This window comes from Hyla sarda, chromosome 13, assembly GCF_029499605.1.
Source record: "Hyla sarda isolate aHylSar1 chromosome 13, aHylSar1.hap1, whole genome shotgun sequence".
Classification (NCBI taxonomy): domain Eukaryota; kingdom Metazoa; phylum Chordata; class Amphibia; order Anura; family Hylidae; genus Hyla; species Hyla sarda.
The window spans coordinates 16,242,763-16,261,168 of NC_079201.1; the positions used below are offsets into that span (position 1 = coordinate 16,242,763).

General features: G+C 41.8%; 1 protein-coding gene across 4 annotated transcripts in view; it reads left to right on the plus strand.

Annotated features, from left to right (window-relative positions):
• Window positions 1-17,649, plus strand: part of MYL9 (myosin light chain 9) — a 45,907-nt gene extending 28,258 nt beyond the window's left edge. For all 4 annotated transcript variants that reach the window (XM_056549943.1, XM_056549946.1, XM_056549945.1 and 1 more), the window contains exons 2-4: window positions 6,654-6,856; window positions 10,379-10,540; window positions 17,054-17,649. In XM_056549943.1, coding sequence (XP_056405918.1) covers window positions 6,673-6,856; window positions 10,379-10,540; window positions 17,054-17,226 — 519 coding nt within the window. In that variant the 5' untranslated portion in view covers window positions 6,654-6,672 and the 3' untranslated portion in view covers window positions 17,227-17,649. The remainder of the gene's footprint in view (window positions 1-6,653; window positions 6,857-10,378; window positions 10,541-17,053) is intronic.
• The last annotated feature ends 757 nt before the right edge of the window (window positions 17,650-18,406 follow it).

Sequence of the window (18,406 nt, forward strand, 5' to 3'; positions counted from 1 at the left end):
AACTTTTTTTGTTGTTGTTTTTTTACATCCCAAGAAAAAGGCTGGTTTGCAAATATCCTATTAGAAAAAAAAAATGATCTCCTTTTTATAGAAACCATGGCTTATTACAAAGACCACTAGGGGTCCCGATACCATCCAGAACATAATCCTGTCCGGCTGCAGCAGCATCTTTGTCCCAGCATCCTCTGTGCTCACTCCTGTCCTATCAGACATAACAACAGAGAGGAGGGGGTTACAGAGCAGCCTGCAGTGATTGGATGAAGCGATCCAGCAGAGCAAACTCAGGGAGGAAGTGAATGCATGGTAAGTGAGGGCGGGCTCAGTGCTTGCCTTGGACATGCCCCTTCCTGAGCAGTGGATGTCAGAAGGAGTGAGCAGAGGAACAGAGGGATCTCTGAGCCAAATACAGAAGCCAGACATATAAAAAAAAAAAGACATGTAAAGCATCTGCATGCCCTAGTGAGTAACATATATAAGCATTATTTTTCTGTGATATGACAGGTACGCCTTAAAATACTCAGGCAGATTAACTACTGCAAATGCTCCGGAATTCGGGTGTTATTTGCCTCAAAAAACTTTTTGGGGAGGTGCTTGCGTGAAAATTTTCCCTTGACATATCCCTGACCACTGGGATGAGTCTAAACGCATAGCGCAAAACTTTTTGACTTTTTGTCCTGTTGTGCTAAACTTTCCAACTTTTTAACCCGTTGTCCAAAACTTTTTGACCTATTGCGAAATATTATTTGACTTTTTGACCCATTGTGCAAAACTCTTTAACCCATTGCGCCAAATTTTTTGACTTTTTGACCCATTGCGCAAAAACTTTAGACATTTTGACCCATAGCAAAAAAAAAAATTATAAATAAATGTCGGCATTTTGACCCTTTGCCCACATATTTTCGACTTTTCTCCACCCCCAAAAAAGATAAATTTGTATATCACAACCCCCCCCCCCCCCCCACAAGTTGTGTGTTTGCACATAGCCTAAGGGACCAGCCAGTTTGGACAAGCCCTTCATGTCCTCTGTCATGTCCCGTGATGCTGAGCTGATTACAGAAGGTTTCCACTCTGCCTAATGCCTATATATATATATATATATATATATATATATATATATATATATATATATACATACATACATACATACATACATACATACATACATACATACATACATACATAAACGGGATGAGTATTTAACTCAGGGAGAGTTCACCACTCCTGGTGCGATGGAGCTTTCAAGGGCCACTAAGCACTCCGCAGGCATTCTGGGTAGGGGAATATTCAAATCAGCTCATTACATCACCTTTTCAGGCGATGTTCCCTGGTAGCAGCTTAGCTCCAGTTACGGAATATAAAAAGCTAATCGGGATTAATGCCAAGCCAGAACTCCCTCTCTCTCCAGAAGGAAAGAGTACCCATCTGCAGACAGCTGTTTCAGGGTGCTTGCCCCTCGTCAGTACAGAGCAGGGTGAACTGGCTTGGCTCAGCCAAGCCAGTTCACCCTGCTCTGTACTGACGAGGGGCAAGCACCCTGAAACAGCTGTCTGCAGATGGGTACTCTTTCCTTCTGGAGAGAGAGGGAGTTCTGGCTTGGCATTAATCCCGATTAGCTTTTTATATTCCGTAACTGGAGCTAAACTGATACCAGGGAACATCGCCTGAAAAGGTGATGTAATGAGCTGATTTGCATATTCCCCTATATATATATATACTGTTTATAGCCATGCAGACCTTTAGCTGTTGCAAAACTACAACTCCCAGCATGTCCGGACAGCCAAAGGCTGTCCGGGCATGCTGAGAGTTGTAGTTTTGCAACAGCTGGAGGTCCACAGTTATAATAATTTTATTTATATAGGGCCAACAGATTCTGTAGCGCTTTACAATAATGGGGTACAAATAAAGACAAGTTGCTTGTATACTTCACAGCACATAATAGTGGCATATTATATAGCTTTTTAAAACTTTAACAACTACTTTTATAGCACAAGTAGTTCCATCTAAGTGTCCGGTCTCCTAATAAACTAGAGCGGCGTCTGCAGTCAAGATGTTTTCTATGGGACGTGGTAAGGCTAAGACATTCCAAGCCGTATTCTCTTCAGAACAGGACATGCCCTTGTATGGCTTACAGAGATACTGGGAGGCTTCATCCTCAAGAACTGCAAAATTACAAGGAGATGACTCTTGTACTAGACAAGAGAAGCACTGACTATTTTTATTATTATTTATTTTTCTATTATTATTATTATATTTATTATTATTTTATTACTATTTTATTATTATTTATTGTTATTATTTTTATTATATTAATTGTATTATTTATGGTTATGATTAATTATTATTATTATTATTTATTATTTTTATCTATTATTAAAGGGGTACTCCGGTGAAAAACAATTTTTTTTTTATTTTTTTTTTAAATCAACTGGTGCCAGAAAGTTAAACAGATTTGTAAATTACTTCTATTAAAAAATCTTAATCCTTCCTGTACTTATTAGCTGCTGAATACTACAGCGTAAATTATTTTCTTTTTGAAACACAGAGCTCTCTGCTGACATCATGAGCACAGTGCTCTCTGCTGACATCTCTGTCCATTTTAGGAACTGTCCAGAACAGCATATGTTTTCTATGGGTATTTCCTTTTACTCTGGACAGTTCCTAAAATGGACAGAGATGTCAGCAGAGAGCACTGTGGTCGTGATGTCAGCAGACAGCTCTGTGTCTCAAACGGAAAATAATTTCCACTGTAGTATTCAGCAGCTAATAAGTACAGGAAGGATTAAGATTTTTTAATAGAAGTAATTTACAAATCTGTTAAACTTTCTGGCACCAGTTTAATAAAAAAAAAAAAAAAATAATAATTTTTCACCGGAGTACCCCTTTAATTATTATTATATGTATTTTTTATATTTTTCTTAAGAGCCTAGTTGATCTTCATGTTGGATTGCAGAGCGGCTGTAATATTTTGGATCTATTCTTGATTATACAGACGTTCCTTCCGGTGATTCATAGAATAGCGTTCCCTGAAAAATCCAGCAGTATCAAAGTGACACGTCCTGAAAAAGTAGATTTTAAAAGTTAGAAAAAACATAGGGGCTTTCTACCAGAAACAGCGCCACTTTTGTCATGGGGTTGTGTGTGGTATTACAGCTCGTCTCCATTGAAGTGAATGGAGCCAAGTTGTAATACCACACGCAGCCTGAAAGGACAGGGATGGCGCTGTTTTAAGAAAAATTTTAGAAAAATTTGCTCTGTTTGTCTATTCCTGGATAACACCTTTTTAATAGAGTTGGAAAATCTTGTAGCCAGGACCAGTTCGACACTAGGAACGCGCAGACATTGCGGTCACCATAGACCAGTGTTTCCCAACCAGGGTGCCTCCAGCCATTGCAGAACTACAACTCCCAGCATGCCTAGACAGCCGTTGGCGGGGAATTGTAATTTTGCAACAGCTGGAGGCACCCTGGTTGGGAAACACTGGTCTATATCCATGAGGACCTAAAGCTGTTGCAAAACTACAACTCCCAGCACCGATAGGGGATACGTTTTTCAACATGAAATATCGCCTTTAAATCTCTATATCTTTGGAGCTGAAGGGTGTAGCAACAAAATTAAAGGGGTTATCCAGGAAAAAAAAATTTTTTGAAATATCAACTGGCTCCAGAAAGTTAAACAGATTTGTAAATTACTTCTATTAAAAAATCTTAATCCTTTCAGTACTTATGAGCTTCTGAAGTTAAGGTTGTTCTTTTCTGTCTAAGCCCTCTCTGATGACACCTGTCTCGGGAACTGCCCAGTTTAGAAGCAAATCCCCATAGCAAACCTCTTCTAAACTGGGCGGTTCCCGAGACACGTGTCATCAGAGAGCACTTAGACAGAAAAGAACAACCTTAACTTCAGAAGTTCATAAGTACTGAAAGGATTAAGATTTTTTTAATAGAAGTTATTTACAAATCTGTTTAACTTTCTGGAGCCAGTTGATATACGGTATAAAAAAAAGTTTTTTTTTCTGGATAACCCCTTTAAATCACCATTGGAAACATGGCACAAAAGGCTACAAAATGACAAACTTGTGTTTGTTTTTTTATTCATACTGACCACAGGTCATCTCTTTATTATTATTTTTATATTTTTTATTATTATTATTATTTATTATTTTATTAATATTGATATTTTTTATTATTTTTATATATTTATAATAATATTATGTAGTTATCTTTTGATTAAATACCTGTAGCATGTGGTCTTTAAGCGACTTTATGTGCTATGTAGAAAATAATAGGGAGAATTATTATAGAAACAAAAGAAAATAGAAAATAAATTTGATAGTTTGCAATATTATTTGGATAGAAAATAGGGCCCTGGGCAACAAGCAAACCAGTTATTCATGTTTTTATGATGCTCTATACTCACGTCACCTATGTGAATATAAAAGGGCCAGGTCTTATTCATACAGGTGTGACGGAACTGGACTGTGAACTATGAATCAGTGGGACACATTAACTAGTATGTTGGCAGAGCACCCTGAAATTTACTATTCATGCTGGTTCTCCAAACCGTGGACCTCCAGCTGTTGCAAAACTACAACTCCCAGCATGCCCAGACAGCTGTTGGCTGTCCGGGCATGCTGGGAGTTGTAGTTTTGCAACAGCTGGAGGTCCACAGTTTGGAGACCACTGTCTTAAACCTATCTGAATATACTGTGGAATGATGCAAAAAAAAAAATAAACGTAGGAGGTGGCGCTGCTGGCTTCCAGTGTGAAGACGAAAGACCGGATCAGAGAAGTGATGTGGAACCAAACTGGACCGCTTTATTGAGAATACAGCAAAGCAAACAGGATAACGTGTTTCAGGGGACAGCGCCCCCTTCTTCAGATCAGATAGTTATTAGCTTCTGAAGTTGAGTTGTTGTTTTCTGTCTAACTGCTCTCTGATGACTCACGTCCCGGTAGCTGTGCAGTTCCTATGGGGATATTCTCCCATCATGCACAGCTCCCGGGACGTGACATCATCATTGAGCAGTTAGACAGAAAACTTCAGAAGCTAATAACTATTGGAAGGATTAAGATTTTTTTAATAGAAGTCATTTACAAATCTGTTTTAACTTTCCGGAGCCAGTTGATATATATATATATATATATATATATATATATATATATATATATATATATATATATATATATATATATATATATATATATATATATATATATATATATATATAAAAAAAGGTTTTGCCTGGAATACCCCTTTAAAAAAGCATGAGCCTTTTGTTTTATTCCAGCACAGCTGCTTCTATGTGTTTTTGTTACTGTAAATCGGTCATGGGATCACCAGTCTGACTCAGAAAAAGTTACTGTGCTTAATGTGAGTGACGGGATGTCATACCTGGTTTTCTGACTTGTGGACTACCAGATCCCTCCTACTAGCTCCCAGACTCCTCTCCTCACATATCTGTATACTGCTACTGTCTCTATGGGATCAGGATTTATAGTAAACACTTTCTTTCCCAGCTCTTTCTGTATACTGCTGCTATCTCTATGGGATCAGGATTTATAGTAGTTATACACCTCCCCTTCAGCCATATTTCTATACTATTGCTGCTATCTCTATTGGATCAAGATATATAGTAGTTATACATCTCTCCTCCCATTCTATCTGTATACTGCTGCTATCTCTATGGGATCAGGATATATAGTAGTTATTCACCTCCCCTCCAGCTCTATCTGTATACTGCTGCTATCTCTATGGGATCAGGCTATATAGTAGTTATTCACCTCCCCTCCAGCTCTATCTGTATACTGCTGCTATCTCTATGGGATCAGGATATATAGTAGTTATACACGTCCCAAGGCTGTGTTCACACATTGCGTTTGCTCCTTTTTTCTATTTTTGTTGTAATTTCCCCTTATATAATTTTTACCACAATTTTGGAAAATCACTGTAAAAAAAAACAACTACAATGTGGGAAAAATGCTGCAAAAATTCAACTTACAAACACAGCCTAAAGATGTCAGATCTTCGTAAAACACCTCAATTGGGATTACAGGTCAAATCAGTTTCTCCTTGTAACGATATTTTTCTAAAAAAAAACAAAAAAAAAAAAAACATACTTTGAGTAAGAAAACATGTGCATGTAGTGTGAATTCACCTAAACCCAATTATGAGTATTATGAGTTCACCGGGGTGATCTCCAGCACTAGCTGACTATTTAGATAACCAGGTGCAGTGATAAAACACCACACTCAGCCTGAGGATTCATGGGAAATGTAGGCTGCATTACACGACCACATCATTGTACATTTGTAAACTAAAATGGAGCCTATCCTATGCCTGCCACATCATCAAAAAAGGGCGTACACAAGAACCTCTACATAAACTAAAAATAGCCTACACTGCACTATATTAGCAAAAAACTTAAAAAAATACATACGTATATGGATATCTTTTGTACATATATAGCCATCTGTTCATATATACAGGTGTTGCGCTAATGTTTTATTTCACCTTCATAATCAGTTCGTATGAACCTGTCCTGTTTATATGGTGAAGATACAGGATTCTTCATAATAATCTGTGATGAAGAACCTGTACAGAAGGCCACAGCAATTAGTGATATGACCGATTTACCTTAATATTTTGTTTATTCCCAGGCTCCTACCTCCCGCCAACATGTCCAGCAAGAAGACCAAGGCTAAGACCACCAAGAAGCGTCCCCAGAGGGCGACTTCCAATGTGTTCGCCATGTTTGACCAGTCCCAGATTCAGGAGTTTAAGGAGGCCTTCAACATGATTGACCAAAACAGGGACGGTTTCATTGATAAGGAAGATCTGCACGACATGTTGGCGTCCATGGGTATGTACGCGGCCAATGAGCCGAAAGTGCAGGTATCACTGCGCCAATGACAAAGCGATAAAGAATGCATGGACTTTACCACTAGTTGGGATTGTGGTGTGAAATATGTGAATATAATCACTGATATCACCTATAAAGATACGGCAGTGGCCTCCAAACTGTGGATCTCCAGATGTTGCAAAACTATGACTCCCAGCATGCCCGGACAGCCAACGGCTGTCCGGGCATGCTGGGAGTCGTAGTTTTGCAACATCTGGAGGTCCACAGTTTGAAGACTACCAATATATGGTCATCACGCAACCAACTTGTCAGACAGATCTAATGTTAAAGGGGTACTCCGGTGGAAATTTTTTTTATTGAGTGCCCCTGCGGGAAAGGCTACGTAGGGCAAACTATGAGAACCATTAAAGGGGTATTCCAGGAAAAATAAACTTTATTTATTTATTTATTTTCAAATGGCTCCAGAAAGTTAAACAGATTTGTAAATTACTTCTATTTAAAATAAATAAAAAAAAAAAAACAATCCTTCCAGTACTTATCAGCTGCTGTATACTCCAGAGGAAGTTGAGTTGTTCTTTTCCGTCTGACCACAATACTCTCTGCTGACACCTCTGTTAATGTCAGGAACTGTCCAGAGAAGGAGCAAATCCCCCCATAGCAAACCTCTCCTGCTCTGGACAGTTCCTGACATGGACAGAGGTGTCAGCAGAGAGCACTGTGGTTAGACAGAAAAGAAATTCAAAAAGAAAAGAACTTCCTCTGTAGTATACAGCAACTGGAAGGATTAAGATTTGTAAACAGAAGTAATTTACAAATCTGTTTAACTTTCTTGCACCAGTTGATTTGGAAAAAAGAAGAAGAAAAAAGTTTTCCACCGGAGTACCCCTTTAACCCTTAATGATCTTCAGTATACAAGGATTTTTCTATTGCACTTATATTTTTCTAGAACAACGCCACTGTTGTCTATGGGTTGTGTCTGGTATTGCAATTAAAAAGCATTATAATAAAATAGCTCGGGTTACCCTGATCAAACACCTTTTTTACCGTTCCTTGATACGCCCTTCTGTTCCTGAGATAGTTTGTCTGACAATTCAGGGAATATGGGTGGGAACTTAAAGGGGTACTCCACTGAAAATTATAATTTTTAAATCAACTGATGCCAGATAGTTATTAAACAGATTTGTAAATAACTTTTATTATAAAATCTTAATCCTTCCAGTACTTATCAGCTGCTGTATGATCCACAGAAAGTTCTTTTCTTTTTGAATTTCCTTTCTGTCTGACCACCGTGCTCTCTGCTGACACCACTGTCCATGTCATGAACTGTCCAGAGTAGGAGCAAATGCCCATAGAAAACCTCTCCTACTCTGAACAGTTCATGACATGGACAGCAGTGTCAGCAGAGAGCACTGTGGTCAGACAGAAAGGAAATTCAAAAAGAAAAGAACTTTCTGTGGAGCATACAGCAGCTGATAAGTACTGGAAGGATTGAGCTTTTCTAATACAAGTCATTTACAAATCTGTTTAACTTTCTGGCACCAGTTGATTTAAAAAAAAAAAAATTTCCCAGTGGAGTACCCCTTTAATGTCACTAATGGGAGTGGTTATCAGGTGATGGGCAGGATTATACAGTCTGGGGGGGGTGTATGTTGTACATTTAGGGGTGCGTCTTCCTAATACACACCTCCTGACTTTATAACCCCGCCTATTGCCTGACAGTCACTTCCATTATTGATATTTAAGTTCACGCCCATCTGACTCATTCCCTGAAAGACAAACCATAAACCTTCATATCTCAGGAACGAGAGGGAGTATCAAGAAACTGTGTGGTCACCCTTAGTTATTTAAAGGGGTACTCCCATGGAAACCCATTTTTTTTAAATAAGCTGGTGCCAGAAAGTTAAACAGATTTGTAAATTACTTCTATTAAAAAATCTTAATCCTTCCAGTACTTTTTAGGGGCTGTATACTACAGAGGAAATGCTTTACCTTTTAGATTTCTCTGATGTCACGACCACAGTGCTCTCTGCTGACCTCTGCTGTCCATTTTAGGAACTGTTTAGAGCAGGAGAAAATCCCCATAGCAAACATATGCTGCTCTGGACACTTCCTAAAATGGACAGCAGAGGTCAGCAGAGAGCACTGTGGTCATGACATCAGAGAAATCTAAAAAGTAAAGCATTTCCTCTGTAGTATATATTTTTTAATTGAGGTAATTTACAAATCTGTTTAACTTTCTGGCACCAGTCGATTTAAAAAAAAAAAAAAAAAAAGTTTTCCACGGGAGTACCCCTTTAAAGACAAGTCCTTTTTTAAAGTAGTTTTGTGGGCTAAATTTGTTTTGCTATCCTCCACATTACTGGAATGATGACCCTGTTGATCAGCGGTTAGAACCAGAAGCTGACGGCTCCCTACATTCTGTAGTGGTCATGCTGGGTTACTGCAGCTTAGCTTTTATCCACTTCTATGCGAGCGGAGCTGCAGTAAGACAGCGCCGCAACAATGCAATAAAGTCAGTGAGGTTTTAACCAATATTTAATTTATTTATTTATAAATTGTATCTAGGAAAATTTTCTCTCTTTCCCACCAAGATCACTCATAAACATTATTAAAGGAGATATATCATGGGGGATAAGTTTTAGATCCTGGGGGTCCGACTGCTGGGATCCCCCGCAATCTTCTGGTTATAGGGCCCTGGTTCTCCCCAGGAGCGGCGCATTACGACCTCTGCACAAAGCATCGGCCAACACGCCCCCTCCATATATCTCTATGGGAGAGCCGTTCGGCTATCTTCGGCTCTCCCATGGAGATATATTGAGGAGGTGTGTCTGCTGCCGCCGCTTTGGGCGGGGGGTCATGACATGCCGCTCCTGGGGAGAACCGGGGCTCCATACAGGGGATCACAGCGGTCAGACCCCTGCAATCTAAAACTTATTCTCTATCCTTTGGATAGGGGATAAGTTTTTCCCCATGTTACTTTAAAGGGGTACTCCGCTGGAAAATTTTTCTTCTTAAATCAACTGGTGACAGAAAGTTTAAACAGATTTGTAAATTACTTCTATTAAAAAAAATCTTAATCCTTCCAGTACTTATCAGATGCTGTATACTGTAAAGGAAGTTCTTTTCTTTTTGAATTTCCTTTCTGTCTGACCACAGTGCTCTCTGCTGTCCATTTTAGGAACTGTCTCCTTTTTTGCTCTGGACAGTTCCTGACATGGACAGAGGTGTCAGCAGAGAGCACTGTGGTCAGACAGAAAAGAAATGCAAAAATAAAAAAAAAATTACTTCCTTTGTAGTATAGAGCAGCTGATAAGTACTGGAAGGGTCAAGATTTTTAAATAGAAGTAATTTACAAACCTGTTTAACTTTCTGCCACCAGTTAATTTAAAAGAAAATATTTTCCAGTGGAGTACCCCTTTAAGCAATGATAATAATGGCGGATAAGCAATAGTAAAAAGCAGGTTAGGCTAAAAGTTTTATAAGTGTATCAGTCTTTTATTCTGCTGTTTTGGGGTTTTCTAGGTAAGAACCCCTCTGATGAATACCTGGAAGGCATGATGAGTGAAGCCCCCGGCCCCATCAATTTCACCATGTTTTTGACTATGTTTGGAGAGAAACTTAACGGCACTGATCCCGAGGATGTGATCAGGAACGCGTTTGCCTGTTTCGATGAAGAAGGCACAGGTATACATCACTGTTTACTACAATATAATTTATATAGATCTTTAAAAAAAAAAAATGTGACGACTCCTCTTCCCCTTATTGTGGTTTCCCATACAGTACACATGTGGGGAGTCAAGGGGGTGTGAAGGTGAGGTTTATGGGGCAGATGTTGTAGCCCAGGGGCAGATGGTATTAACCCCTAAATGTTCGTGATGCCAGGGCATGGTTTTCCCAGTAACCACTCGAACGGTAGTACCGTTATCCCAAGGTTAGGCAGGGCAATAATAGTCCAAGACCAGGTTAGGGTTAACGGTAGCTTTACTGAGGTAGAAAGATGGAAATAGTATTTACAGCTAGGACAGGATCCCAGAGAGGTGGCCAGTAACCCAGAAGGACCTCACAGTTTGCTGGGACTTGCAGTGACTTTGACAGACTTTAGGACAGCCACGCTGACTATAATAGACTTGACCGTAGGTAGTGACAGCAGACGTAGAGGACTTGACTTACTGGCATGTGGCTGTAGGTAGGCTTGAGGCCTCCAGATGTGCTGGACACTGGATCTGAGACGTCTGGACTTTACTGTGCCTCAGTAAGAAGTGTGGTAGAAGAGAGAGATGGTAATGGCTGCCCCTCATATAAAGGGGGGCTGAGCCAGAAGCCCATAGGTCAAGCTGCAGGTCACCTGGTTAGCTGGTGCTCTCTGGGTAACAAACACATCATGTGAACACATTATCATGTGACTAACTCAAAGGTCCTTAAATGTCCTTTATCCATAACACACATAACACTAAACAGAATACATATTACAATGGGGGAGACGCTGCAGGAGAGCCCCTAGGTAACAGAGGGACTCAACTTGACAGGGCCTAAGTACTGTACGGGACTATATCCCATACTGGGACATCACACATAGCTGTATTCACAAATGGCACATGTATAACCAGCTTTGTAGATATAAAAAAGTTACAATAATTAAAAACTCACCCTTTTCTGGATTGATCATTTCTCCCGGTTTTCTGTGTAAATTCACATTGCCTTCCATTGCTGTCGCCCCGTCCCCGAGGTGTCCCTGACGCTCCGACAAGGCCTCTGCTTCCCAGCATCCTCTCTCTCCGCCGCCGTCATCACGCCACTACGCACGGCGCTCCTATTGGATGACGGGACGGCGTGCGCAGCGACATGATGACGACGATGGAGAGCACCGACGATGCAGGGGATCCCGAAGAGGACGTGCCGGAGCCCCAAGGACAGGTAAGTGATCGTCAGCGGACCACACAGGGCACCGTAAACGGCTATCCGATGGCAGCTGAAGCAGTCTGCGCTGCCGGATAGCCGTTTATGCGATGGCCCCGACATACATAAGCATCGTATCGTGATGCTGCCTTCAACATTCGATGGCCTCTGAGAGTGATCGTATGCTGAAATGATCGTATGTCGGAGCCATCATAGGTTGGGGGGTCACTGTACATTTCACGTTAAGAGCAGCTGTCCCTATAGCAGATTTTGCTTTGGGAGGCCATAGTTTTGTTTAATGTAGTTATATGCTCAATCTCTAGCATAGCGTACACTGGTATTAGTTGTAGGTATGTGCATTTGATCATATTATTATTATTATTTTTCCTTCATCAGTTCATTGGACCTGGAGGTCCGCAGGTTGTAGACCACTGTCCTATACTTTACATTGCACGGATCCCTCAACATGCGATGGTTTCAACAAACGATGGTCCATTTGGAACGGATTACCATCGTATGTTGAGGGACCACTGTAAAGTGAACTCTCCATAGTTTATGATGCCTCGGCAGGTTGGGACCAATGTGCAAAACAGTAAAGCGTTGACTTACAATAGTCCTGACTGACATAAGACAGTTCCAACTTACCAAGGGTTCTCAGATCCCATCATAAGCTCTGCCTGCTGCAAGAAAGTTAGACAACCAGCATCCGAACCACTCGCTCAGCCAGCAGCATGAGGAAGAGGTTTGTTACAGTGTGTCACCCCAGTAGTAAGGTGGGGCATGTCAAAGGGCGGAGCCAATGGGCAGAGTCCAGGGGGAGGTAATATTACCTTTTGCTTAGGGTGGCAAAAATCCTTGCACCAGCCTTGAATACAGCATAGACTTAAAAGGGTACTCCGGTGGAAAACTTAAAAAAAATAAAAAAATAAATAAAAACTGGTGCCAGAAAGTTAAACAGATTTGTAAATGACTTCTATTAAAAAATCTTAATCCTTCCAGTACTTATTAGCTGCTGAATACTACAGAGGAAATTATTTTCTTTTTGGAACACAGAGCTCTCTGCTGACATCACGAGCACAGTGCTCTCTGCTGACATCTCTGTCCATTTTAGGAACTGTCTAGAGCAGCATATATTTGCTATGGGGATTTTCTCCTACTCTGGACAGTTCTTAAAATGGACAGAGATGTCAGCAGAGAGCACTGTGCTCGTGATGTCAGCAAAGAGCTCTGTGTTCCAAAAAGAAAAGAATTTCCTCTGTAGTAGTCAGCAGCTAATAAGTACTGGAAGGATTAAGATTTTTTTTAATTGAAGTAATTTACAAATCTGAACGAATAAAGAAGCACGCACGTGCACTCACCGCTCAGCGGAGAGAGTTGCGTGACGGGGTCCGGTAACGGGAAGCTGGATCACAGCATCAGCGCAGGTGGAAAGGCGCTCGGAGGCTACGCTGGCAGTTTCGCACGGAGGCCGGAAGAAGCACGCATTTACGTGCGAAACTGCCGGCGTAGCCTCCGAGCGCCATTCCACCTGCGCTGATGCTGTGTGCACGTACGTGCTTCTTTATTCGTTCATATTGATACTTCATACTTTGTACCCAGCACAGACATAGTGAGTCTCCGTCACTCACATGTCTTTTGGGACCCGGCCCAAAAGCAAAAGAACACTGTTCACCCTATTCTCCAGTGTTTTCCAACCAGGTTGCCTCCAGCTGTTGCTAAACTACAACTCCTAGCATGCCCGGACAGCCTTCGGCTGTCCGGGCATGCTGGGAGTTGTAGTTTAGCAACAGCTACAGGCACAGTGGCTGGGAAACACTGCTTTTCTCTGCACTAACAGATTACCAGTTTTCCATAGAGTAAAGGGGGAGATTTATCAAAAACCTGTGCAGAGGAAAAGTTGCTGGGTTGCCCATAGCAACCAATCAGATCACTTCTTTCATTTTCCACAGGCCTCATTAAAAATAAAAAAAAGCATGCTTATTGGTTGCTATGGGCAACTGCACCACTCTTCCTCTGCACAGGTTTTAATAAATCTCCCCCCATGGACTCAACATACAGTGGTTTCAACATACAATGGTCGCCTTGAAGCCAGTTATTACTGTATGTTGAGGGACCACTATATGTGGTAGCTTGGGGGGGGGGGTGTAGGGTGAACAGGGGTGATGCTGAGTAGTGTTGCAGGGTCTAGCATTAACTCTTGAATGTCGTGACGCCAGGGTGCGGGTTCCTCTGTATACGTATATCATACCGCCACCCGTCCCAGGAACGATAGGGAGGAATAAAGGATTGTCCACAGCCGGAATTGTAATAAACTTGAAATAACTTTACTGCAGATTTTATGCAGGATGCAATTAACAACAGTCTTTACAAGAGGACCGGGATGTAGGCTCCTCACAGGTTGGCTAAGACTTTGTAGGAAATAAGCTTTGATTCCTTTCTATACGCTGTTCTACTGGATTTAGGGGTATGTTTAGGTCCAGCAGTCACGTAGGATTAGCAGGATGGAGTTGAATTCAGGCCTAGATTGTCTTGCAGAATTGTACGGAGCTGTTACTGCTTTTCCAGCACAGGAACAAGAGAGAGATTATTGGCTAACAGCGCCCTTATATCTAAAGGGGCAGGATCAAAGCTTATTGGTTCCCCAAACCTGTCAGTCCTAGTACAAAGGATTCTGGTTACATCACATGACCCAAAAGGGCCTTAACCTTAGCATAACGGAATTATTAAATATCACATGACCTAAGGTCCTGTACATTACTTATACCATAAAAAAATATATTAAAGGAGTTCTCCAACTGAAATCTTTTATCCCCCGCTGTGCCCGGGCTGTAAAACTATACATAATAACCTTTCCCTTACCTGCCTACGATCCCCCGTTGTTCCGATATCGCCGTCCCGTTCTCCGGTCTCTTCCACTTCCTGCGGGTCGGTGACTTCTCTCTGCGCCCAGCCTATGAGCGGCCGCGACGGGACATTGCTGCGGCCGCTGATAGGCTGAGCACAGAGTGAAGTCACCGACCCACAGGAAGTGGAAGAGACCGGGACCGGAGAACGAGACAGCGATATCGGAACAACGGGGGATCGTAGGCAGGTAAGTGAAAGTTTATTATGTATAGTTTTACAGACTGGGCACAGCGGGGGTTAAAAGTTTTAGCTTAGAGAACTCCTTTAATTATATACATTTTTTAAAAAGAGCCCTATCAGCGCAGAGGAACTCTGACTATGGGGACCTACGACTAAGGTAAGGGACCAAGTCCAGTACTGGGACACCACAGATATTACTGGTGTCGTCTTATGTGACACGGGTGGAGCAGCTGCGCCCCCTATAGTTACGCGATTGGTGTCCAGTAAGGCTAGGGCTACATGGTGATTTGGGCTATGACAGGCGTTGCATAACCTAAGATCACTGTGTCGCACTGCAGGGATTGTGCTGCATAACTGCTATGGTCACGTTGCGAACCACAAGCGGCTTCGACCCAACAGATGGTTGACTTGTGACTGAAAGATTACAGTTGCGTTCACTAGTGGATCACAACACAACCCAATTGACTTACATAAGCTGCAGGGCAGCACAATCCCTGCGGTGCAACATGGCAATTTTTTTGGTCACATGAACCCCAGTTGCGGCCAAAATTGCCATGCAGCCCTTGCCCGATAGTATAAATGTAACATTTACGTTCCCCCAAAAAAAACGTTTTCACCTGAGACTTAGTGAACAAATACTGAAACTTCCATCATTGTTTCAAAACATTGTCCAATAGTGTTTGGTAAATTATTTTTTTCTGCTTGGTTTTTAACACAGTCCTCACTAAGGGCGCATTCATACCACGTTTTTGCAATTCAGCTGATGGATCTTGCGGGGGGGACACCCCATTAATTTAAATGAGCCGGACGGAGTCAGATAGTGACTCCGGTGGGCTTATTTGTGAACCGTTTCAATTTTATTGACATACTAAAAACCGTGGAAGACCACGATTTTCAGTCTGGCAACAAAATGGGGATACGGCAGCGGATAGTTTTCAAATGCCCTCGCCGGATGCGGCAGGCAAATTGCAAAAAATGTGGTGTGAATGCACCCTAATGCAGCTTTATCACAATGAAAACTAAGGCTAGCCACATGTAGTTGCACCCTTGGCTTTGTTGAGCGTGCATATGGTCTGAATAGGGAGAGAGAAGTCAGCCACTTTAGATCAAAAGAATCAAACATGTTGAAATCTAACTGACTCGTCCTTATCTGTGGTTCAGGCAGCATGAAACTGCAGTCAGGTTCATTTAAAGGGTTACTCCACTATCCAGCGTCCGGAACATTGAGTTCCGAACGCTGTGTGCGGGCTTCCGTGTTCACGCCTGCCCCGTCATGTGACGTCACATCCCGTCATGTGACGTCACGCCCCCTTCCCATAGACTTGCATTGAGGGGCAGGCTGTGATGTCACGAGGGGGCGGGCGTGAACACAGGAGCCTCCTTTTGCTACCTTTTGGTCAACAATTGTTTGACAAATATTTTTTTGCCGTTTGTGTTTTTGATTATACTTATCCCCTATCCACAGGCCCCGGGCCTCTCAGAGGAGTGCATGCTGGGGACAGAACCATTAATTCTCTATGGGAGCGCTGAAGAGACCCAAGTGCTGTACTCGGGCATCTCTGGCGCTTCCATAGAAATAAATGAAACGTGTGCCGTCCCCAGCATGCACTCCTCTGAGAGGCCCGGTGCCATGCAGGAGATTGCGGGGGGTCCCAGCGGTCAGCCCCCCCCCATGATCAGACACTTATACTCTAGGGGATATGTTAGGGGATATTTAACTTTTTGCAGCATAACCTTTAATCCACTCTCTATTGCTACCTTTTGGTCTACAGTGTTTTGATACATTTTTATCTGCCTTTTTTATTCTTTTTTCATGGTCTACCTTTCTAATTGCTGATTTTAAAGTGACCCTTTCATTTCAGGTGACTTTTCAAGATAAGCTAGTGAGGAGCAGCACTATTTCTGGTCATTATATAACTTGCATATAGTATTTTTCAGCAGATTTCTGCTCTGCAGGCTTTATCTATAATTTGCAGTTCTCAAAGAGCTGGTGAGCGAAGCTCCTTCCTCCCCCTTCATAGACTTGTATTGCTTGACTCGGGATAAAGCTGTGCTGCTTTTTAGGAAAGAAAATTTTTAGCAGCAGACAGGGAGGGGAAAGAAAAAAAATTATTTTTCTCTAATAAGATATAATACAAAAGTTTCATATATTTGCTTGTACTTTGGATATATGCAAAGCTTGTTCACATGACATTTAACTTTGTTTGCACTCTACAGGTTTCATCCATGAGGATCATTTACGTGAGCTCCTAACCACGATGGGAGACCGCTTTACGGACGAGGAGGTGGACGAGATGTACAGGGAGGCACCGATTGACAAAAAAGGCAACTTCAACTATGTAGAATTCACCCGTATTCTGAAACACGGAGCCAAGGAGAAGGATGACTAAATGATCGGGGGAATGATCGGCACACGGATTGTAATCATTTCAGGAGCCATGGTACTGCAGATCTGGGAAGACTGTGTTCTGTAGATCACAGAGCCCTTTCTCCTCGTTTTTTTGCAGCCATAGTGGGAAAAAAAATAAAAATCATCATAGCAGCTATATGTCAATCACTCATAGAAGAGTTTTATATGGACACAAAAAATCAATTGTTTGATTAGCATTAGAGTCCGGGGTTGGCTTTTTGAATACGATAAGGAAGGGTCAGTGTAGGTGTTCACAGCTGCCTCAGCGGCGCCCCCTTTGTCAGAAACGAAAGTGAAAATATGCGACTGAAAAGACCACTGCCGACTACCGTCACTTTAGCTGCTCAGATTTGGATATTTCGTCTTAATATATAACGTAAAATAAATGGATTTATTAACGTGAGTCTTTGTGTGTTGTGATATATACATATTTGCCGTACGTACCTAAGGATGGACAATGGGGAGACAACAGAACAAAGGGGGCAGTCCATGCAAGATTTTAACTATTCCAAAGGGGCACACTTTTAGGATTCATGCATATTATGATGGGAATTTATCAAAACAATTCAGACTGCTTTTTTTTTTTGTCTAAAGTCGCAGGCTGGTCCGTTGTGACTTTTCCTGCGACATTTAATTTACACTGTTTAATTTTCATGACCACGAAGTGATCTGATTAAGATCACTTTGTGCACTGGTCACTTATTTATCATGAGTGACAAAGCCGCAGAAAAGCTGCACGGACCAGATATAGAAGAAATCACAGGGAAATTCCACCCTGCCCTATATGTCTTCATGCGACAATTGTATTAAAGAGGAACTCCGGTGGAAAAAAAAAATTTTATAAGCTGGCTCCAGAAAGTTTAACAGATTTGTAAATTACTTCTATATAAAAAAATCTTAATCTTTCCAGTACTTATCAGCTGCTATATGCTCCACAGGAAGTTGTGTAGTTCTTTTCTGTCTGAACACAGTGCTCTCTGCTGCCACCTCTGTCCATATCAGGAACTGTACGGAGCAGGAGAGGTTGGCTATGGGGATTTTCTCCGGCTCTGGACAGTTCCTGACACGGACAGAGGTGTCAGCAGAGAGCACTGTGGTCAGACAGAAAGGACTACACAACTTCTTGTGGAGCATACAGCAGCTGATAAGTACTGGAAGGA